This window comes from Camelina sativa, chromosome 4 (genome assembly GCF_000633955.1).
Source record: "Camelina sativa cultivar DH55 chromosome 4, Cs, whole genome shotgun sequence".
NCBI classification, from domain to species: domain Eukaryota; kingdom Viridiplantae; phylum Streptophyta; class Magnoliopsida; order Brassicales; family Brassicaceae; genus Camelina; species Camelina sativa.
Genome location: NC_025688.1, coordinates 26,935,530 through 26,942,614, shown reverse-complemented (window position 1 = coordinate 26,942,614; position 7,085 = coordinate 26,935,530). Strand labels below are relative to the sequence as shown.

Here is a 7,085-nt window from a genome sequence, read left to right as displayed (position 1 = left end):
TAATATCTTAGGTTGAAAAGGCATTTAGGGAAGGTACAGCCCGTCAAAATGCACACAGTATATTTGTCTGCCTTTCATCAAAACTATTAGAGCAACGTGTTCATATTGCCTGCAAGGAAATTGTCACCTTGGAGAAGCAGGTTTGTTTGTTCGCCGCCATTTAGACAATCTACGCAATTTAACAACACACTTACGCTTTTATCTGTCCCACAACTCCATCATCTCAACATTTGCAGGAAAAACTTCTAGAGGAAGAAGAGAAAGAGAAGCGTGAAGAAGAGGAGCGAAAAGAAAGGAAACGAATTAAAGAAAGGGAGAAAAAACTTCGTAGAAAGGAGAGGTTGAAGGAAAAAGAACGAGAAAAAGAGCAGAAGAATCCAAAATTTAGTGATAAAGCAATACTGCCAAATATGTCGAGGGAAGAAGATGGTTCTCCAAATCTTGATGAAGAAAATAACAAAACCATAAGTTGCGAGGAGTCAGGAGTTGAAAATGGAGATGTAGATTTGTCTTCACCTGGATCTCTTGATGATCAAGATGGAGAGTGTTTGGATGGTTGCACTTCTCCAAGAGCTGAAACCCACTATTGTGATAGCACTGATAGGGAGATTATAGATCGTGAAGATCAAAACGGGTGCTTTACGCAAGGAAATCCAAGACCTGTTCATCATACAGCAAGATTCTGGAAAGAGGTTCAGCCTGATCATTCTTTGAGGTGGTCAGAAAAAAGCAGATATACAGAGAATGATTCTTTTGTCAGTTGTTCTCAGGCAAGGTACTGTAATGATAGATCAGAAATGTCTTCACGACACTTCAATGGGTCGGATAAAAATTTGAGAGTGAAAGCTTCGAAGTCTGGTGGTAGCCCAAATAGCATTAGGTCTCATGAGGAGTTCCAATGTTCAGACGACAGGACTGGTGAGAGATATGGTTACAATTCTTGCAGTTGCAAACCCATTAATGGTTACCGGGAAAAGGTAGATTCTAATATATCTGCAACCAGAGGCATGCGAGAACCCAAAGCAATCTTCAAATCAGACTCTGATCTGGATGTCTCCAAGCTTAACCGAGCCAATAGGTATACGCAGTCAAATCATCGACGAGAGATAAGAAGCAAAATGAAAAACAGTCAAAACGCTTCTATGATGGACCCAGTAAATGTGAGAAAAGTATTGGACTCCGTGGAGCTGAAGCATCCACGAAACAGCTCAAACTCTGACATATCTTTACTTGCATGTTCAACATTTAAGTCAGAAGAGACTGAAGATGTTAGCTCCGTTGTGAAGTCAGCTGACATAGTGTCTCTATGCAAGGCTACAGATAAGTTGGGTAATGGGAATTTTAGTAGTTCAACCGAGGAAGACAAGAAGATGGAAGTTCACATAATACAGAAGATTGATGACCTGTACTCAAAAGATCCTATGATGAGTAGAACCTCCAGTTCAGACAATTGCTCTTCATGTCCCAGTGAAGGAGATAGCAATATAGCTTCTTCAAACAACGGAAACAGTGAATCATCCTCAATGTCTGATTCCGAAGATGCCAGTCCGCAATCTGAAGGAAGGGAGAATATAGTGGATATTCGGAACGATATGCCTGACTGTCACGAGAAGATGGCAGAGAAAGTGACAGAGAAGAGTATTGATGAAAGAGACGTTTTAAGGATTAAGAATATGTCCAACCTTCCAGCTGACAACAAGGAGAGCAAATTAGCAGGAACTCCTTTTATGGTTCCCAGCCAAAACATGGAAAATATGGTACCAAGTGTTAATACTGGTTCCTATTTGCCCCAGCCACAAAACATGATGTTTCCCCAAATGCTTAACCAGAGTATACCATTGTCATCAGTCTTCCAGACTCCTACAACAATGGGCTACTATCATCAAGCTCCAGTCTCATGGTCTGCAGCTCCAGCCAACGGATTAATGCAATATCCTCATCCTAACCATTATGTATACACTGGTCCTCTTGGATACAGTCTGAATGGAGAGTCCCCTCTATGCGTGCAGTACGGGACCCCATTGAACCATTCAGCAGCCCCTTTCTTCAACTCCGGGCCAGTTCCAGTTTTCCATCCGTTTGCTGAAACCACCACAATGAACACTGTGGACCAAGCTCAAACTCTTGAGCCATCAGAGCACAGTTATCTGAAGGAAGCAGATGAGAGGAAATTAAAAGAAATGCCTGTGATGAAAACTCCAAGGAGCGGAGGTCTACAAACTGAGGGTGATGAAAACTTCTCCTTATTCCACTTCGGTGGCCCGGTTGCTCTATCAACAAGAAGTAAGTCGAATCCTGCTCATTCAAAAGATGGAATTTTAGGGGATTTCTCGTTGCAGTTCTCAGGAGATCATGTTTTTGGTGATACCACCGGCAATAGTAAGAAGGAGAAAGAGAACGTAGTTGGTGAAGAGTACAACTTGTTTGCGACAAGTAACAGATTGAGGTTTTCTATCTTCTAAAAGTTTTTATACAATATCTTGGATTGTTTTGGCGTCATGGAGAACGCAGTAAAATACCTTTGGTTGTTTTATTTCATGTAAAGATCTCTGCATATTTCAAAGGTTTTTGTTTTACTCAAAAATGAATAATTCTCCATGGTTGGGTGTATTTTTCATCACAACACAAACAGGCAAAAAAAAAAATCTTATATATATATATATATCTCATACAAAAGATGATTTATGATGATGGTCTCTTGACATAATCTATTGTTTGGAGGATTTCAGAACAGCAAGATAAAGTCCTTGCTCATCAACAAACTGGGTTAGCTCAAATGAATGCCTCTTGGCAACATTCCTCAATGTGGAATCATCAGGTAAATCAGAGACGACCACATCTGAAAACTCTTTCCTTTGCTGCTCCAAGCCTTGTCTACCTTGCGGGTGACTGATTACTACTCGTGCACCTGATGATACAAGCATTTAGACCGGAATGTATTAGAAACTAAGACAAATGTTAGCCTGAGACAGAGAGAGAGAGTGAAGAAAGGTCAAAACATTGTACCTGAGGAACAACGTTGAGAGAGTGTCTTGAACAGCTCGTCGAGGTGGAAAGGCAAAGCTGGAAGGAAGTAAAGAAACACAGCGTCTAATGGAGACCATTTTTCAGGGACATAGATCATTTCCCCTTGCCAACATTTGACTTTGTCGTACTTCTCTTTGACACAGGCTAACGTAAAAAGGGAGTCATGGACTATAAGCAAGAGCTGAGTAGGTGAAGAAGATTCCACCAGACGATCAACGAAGGCCTCTGAGCTAATTGAAACCAAAACCCTCGAGGATTCTGATATTTCTCCAGCTTTTATGATCTTTTCGATCTTCTGGGTATGTTCAGTGGAGTCTGTTTCCATAGATTCGAGAAAGGACCAATCTTTCTCATGGAAATCGACTACTGAGACTGTTCCTTCTGGTGGGGAAGTTGAAGAAGAAACACAAAACGCTCTGTAACCAGAGACATTAGACTGTGGAAATGAAACATGTTGTTTAGGAGTAAAGAAGTGACTTTGAAGACGAGTTAGCTTCTTTGGTTGCAATGAGACAATACGCGAAGAATCAAAAGCAAACAGGGAAGGTAAAAGGGCAGACGAAGAGGAAGATGGAAACGAAAGGGAGGACATTGATAAAATTACAGTTTCTGTACTAAATCGAGGAAGAAGCAGAAGAAGAAGAAGATAGCAGCCAGAATTTTTGTAGGGCATCTCGAATGAATTTGGGGGAAGACGATGACGATGACGATGACGTAGCTGTGTCTATTTGGGCCGTAATAAAAAAGCCCATTAGGCCCATTATCTAATAATTCTGTAAGGCTTCAGTTATGGGCGTGGCAACGCGGTGGAGAACATTCTCGGAGAGACGGTGATCGGAGAAGAGAGAGAGGATGGGAACGAGAGAAGTATACGAAGAGAAGCTTCGGCGTGGGAATCTTGATTATGATCCGACTATGAATCCTGGTCTTGGTTCAGCTCGATGTCCTCGTTGCCTTTCTCTCTTAAACCCTAATTCAGTGAGTTTTTTTTTTCCAATGTTTTTGTGGTTTTGGAGTTAAAGAGGGTATGAGAATATGTTTCTTGTGAAAAACACACTTCTCAGGNAATGAAACATGTTGTTTAGGAGTAAAGAAGTGACTTTGAAGACGAGTTAGCTTCTTTGGTTGCAATGAGACAATACGCGAAGAATCAAAAGCAAACAGGGAAGGTAAAAGGGCAGACGAAGAGGAAGATGGAAACGAAAGGGAGGACATTGATAAAATTACAGTTTCTGTACTAAATCGAGGAAGAAGCAGAAGAAGAAGAAGATAGCAGCCAGAATTTTTGTAGGGCATCTCGAATGAATTTGGGGGAAGACGATGACGATGACGATGACGTAGCTGTGTCTATTTGGGCCGTAATAAAAAAGCCCATTAGGCCCATTATCTAATAATTCTGTAAGGCTTCAGTTATGGGCGTGGCAACGCGGTGGAGAACATTCTCGGAGAGACGGTGATCGGAGAAGAGAGAGAGGATGGGAACGAGAGAAGTATACGAAGAGAAGCTTCGGCGTGGGAATCTTGATTATGATCCGACTATGAATCCTGGTCTTGGTTCAGCTCGATGTCCTCGTTGCCTTTCTCTCTTAAACCCTAATTCAGTGAGTTTTTTTTTTCCAATGTTTTTGTGGTTTTGGAGTTAAAGAGGGTATGAGAATATGTTTCTTGTGAAAAACACACTTCTCAGGAGAAAGGAGAGTGGATGGTTACTCCAGTTTTGCACGATGCTGCTGCAGTGGTCAGTTTTAGCATTCCCCCATATCTCATTCATCTCTTTTGGAATTCTCTTTAGTGGTTGTTTTAGCTGATTTCTGTGGAAAAAAAAATGTCTTATTTATTTCGTTAACTGAGCATATGAGCTGATTGGTGTTATGTAATTGGGTTTTGTGTGGACAATCAGCTGAATTTAGATGTAATTAGGTTGAGAATGAGAATTTTCATTCTATCTTAGGCGATTGCGTTGGGATTATTGATTTCTTCTGCTGGCCATGTAAAGGTTTAACCTTTTTTCACATTGACTTGTGAGATGGCTTTTTTTCTAGGTTAGTGTTAATTTGGTCTATTGCAGTATCTGATCAGTATTGTGCTTAAGCTTTTTCTCTGGAAATTATTTGTCTTAGCTTGTTGGGTGCAGAGCATCATATTCTCCAATTTTTTTTCAGTTCACCGATATTTTTCATTCACATTGTTGGGTTTTGACTTTTCTTTTAGTATTTTTTGGTTGGGAATACCATGAGTCCATTACCTTTTGGATAGCATGGAAATTGATTTTTATGATTGAGCATTTAGTTGTACTACTCTGCTTCTAACTAGGTATCTCCTGTGCTATATAGGCTGGTTCTGGTATTGGTGGATTGCTTAGTGCCGTCCATGCTTTCAATACAGGTATCACATGATTCTCATGTCGTCATATATATATCATTTCTACAGTATAACTTATCTCTTTGGTCTTTCAGGGATCCCCTATCTTCAAAATCGGTTTCCAGGGTCAAAGCGGCTCTCTTTTCTTGTGGGGGTATGCATTTTCTCTTGCCTTGTCTTCTAGTTTTGAAATTCTGCCTGTTTCTTCTTGTCTGTTGACAGTACCTCGTATGAATTTTCATTGCTTTTCCTTATAGGTTCCATTGCTGCTAGTATATTCAGGTGTAGGAGCTGCGTTTGGAGGTAGCATAATCTTCTTTGGCTCACTCGCTTCTCTTGCGCCTAAATATTTTATTGTTTATATATCCTGCGTTAGTGATCAAATGTCTTTGTTGTCCTGAATTTTTGTGAATTGGCCTTCAGAAATTGTGTTTTGAACTTACATTATATGTTGTTCGCTTAGAAACATTTGTAGTTTTAGCTTTTTAATGCAAGAAATTTTATGAGCCATGATCATTTTTTCACTAGTGTCTGGTTAGAATACGAGTCACGTTGTGCTGCACAGTGTAGAGTTGCAACTATTACCCTTAGGTGAATTACTTGCATTAATTATGTAAACCATCAAGAAGATGGATTTTCATCTATCTGTTTAAAACGCACAAATGCCAGGTGGTAGTAGGTATTTAGTAGCTTCTTGCACGTATGCTTTTGTTTTAGGTATATGCCTGTCTGTTTTCTTTCAAGAAAGCACCTGAACTTTTGTTTTTGTATAATATCTGGTAGGTTATGCACTTCCGAAGTTTGCACAGCTGACAGTCACCTCGTATTATGCATCTTCAAGTGCTTCACATTATGGAATTTCTATGCTCACCCGCCGTATCGAAGAAGCTCATCTCTCTCGAACTCAAAAAGAAGAGGTAAATTGAAGTCATGCACAGATATAAACGAAAATCTTTCCCACTCCTCTGGCTAAAGCAGCTTATTTCAGTATCTCTTCTTCTATTTGGTTTTCTTTTCAAGTCACATTCTTGAGAACCACATCTATAATGTTAATTCTTCAACATAGTTATACCAAATATAATGTCTTTTAGTTCCTCTCCATCTTCACGTTTTGGTTTTGTTTGCCATCTTCAAAACTGCTTCTATACCCTGTACATTGCTACTAATGCCATGGTATTTGATTCTTAACGGTGTTGTATAAAGATACTCTTATCATCTATACAATATCATCCTGGTCATATTTTACAAGCAGTCACGAACCATGTCTTCTCAGTGGCTACCTTGCATATGAATGAATACAACTTTTGATTTGTTTTTCCTGAATCCTGACATAAAATCATCTGAGATTCCGAGTGATCAACAGTGCAAGTCAAGTAGTTATTGAAAATTAGTGGTATAAGAATCATAGTCCCAAGGATTAACCACATGGTCTATACTCTATAGGGTAGGTGGAACTTTGTGTAGATTTTTTTGGTCACCAAAATAAGACCATTTTGGCAGGTTGCAGTGTTGTGTAAAACAGATTAAGTTGAGTTTTTATTTCTTAAGGGGTTTGAGATGTGTACTGTTCGAACTATCATCCTCAAGTTGCAACTTTCCTAGGGTTGTGGGCCGATGTTCCTTAAATTCCACTAGTCCTTTTACATATCTTATATAAAAGGAAAAAAAAAACAGGAGAGCAGAGAAAGTGGTCCTAA

The 7,085-nt window shown here is 39.7% G+C and overlaps 3 protein-coding genes across 4 annotated transcripts in view; 2 read left to right on the top strand and 1 right to left on the bottom strand.

The window, feature by feature from the left end:
- LOC104782689 overlaps positions 1-2,598 on the top strand; it is a 7,889-nt gene extending 5,291 nt beyond the window's left edge. Inside the window, exon 8 of the mRNA XM_010507694.2 lies at positions 237-2,598. Coding sequence (XP_010505996.1) covers positions 237-2,462 — 2,226 coding nt within the window. The 3' untranslated portion in view covers positions 2,463-2,598. The remainder of the gene's footprint in view (positions 1-236) is intronic.
- LOC104782686 lies at positions 2,635-3,821 on the bottom strand. Its single transcript, XM_010507691.2, has 2 exons — positions 3,007-3,821; positions 2,635-2,908 (listed from the first exon to the last, which is right to left on the bottom strand). The coding sequence occupies exons 1-2, from the start codon at positions 3,698-3,700 to the stop codon at positions 2,709-2,711; spliced, it is 894 nt and encodes a 297-aa protein (XP_010505993.1). The 5' UTR covers positions 3,701-3,821; the 3' UTR covers positions 2,635-2,708.
- LOC104782688 lies at positions 3,803-6,628 on the top strand. Of its 2 annotated transcripts, none has more exons than XM_010507693.2 (6): positions 3,803-4,005; positions 4,715-4,765; positions 5,361-5,412; positions 5,484-5,542; positions 5,646-5,691; positions 6,172-6,628. In XM_010507693.2, exons 1-6 carry the CDS (start codon positions 3,880-3,882, stop codon positions 6,312-6,314), a joined length of 477 nt encoding a protein of 158 aa, XP_010505995.1. In that variant the 5' UTR covers positions 3,803-3,879; the 3' UTR covers positions 6,315-6,628. The 2 variants fall into 2 exon arrangements, with proteins under 2 accessions (XP_010505995.1, XP_010505994.1); XM_010507692.2 differs by lacking the exon at positions 3,803-4,005 and adding an exon at positions 4,436-4,628.

Coding starts and splice junctions, on each gene's coding strand:
- LOC104782686 (XM_010507691.2), bottom strand. CDS start 3,700: ATGCCCTACAAAAATTCTGGCTGCTATCTTCTTCTTCTTCTGCTTCTT. Junction 2,909..3,006: donor CTCTCAACGTTGTTCCTCAG/GTACAATGTTTT, acceptor TTGTATCATCAG/GTGCACGAGTAGTAATCAGT.
- LOC104782688 (XM_010507693.2), top strand. CDS start 3,880: ATGGGAACGAGAGAAGTATACGAAGAGAAGCTTCGGCGTGGGAATCTT. Junction 5,413..5,483: donor CGTCCATGCTTTCAATACAG/GTATCACATGAT, acceptor TTGGTCTTTCAG/GGATCCCCTATCTTCAAAAT. Junction 5,543..5,645: donor GGCTCTCTTTTCTTGTGGGG/GTATGCATTTTC, acceptor TTTTCCTTATAG/GTTCCATTGCTGCTAGTATA.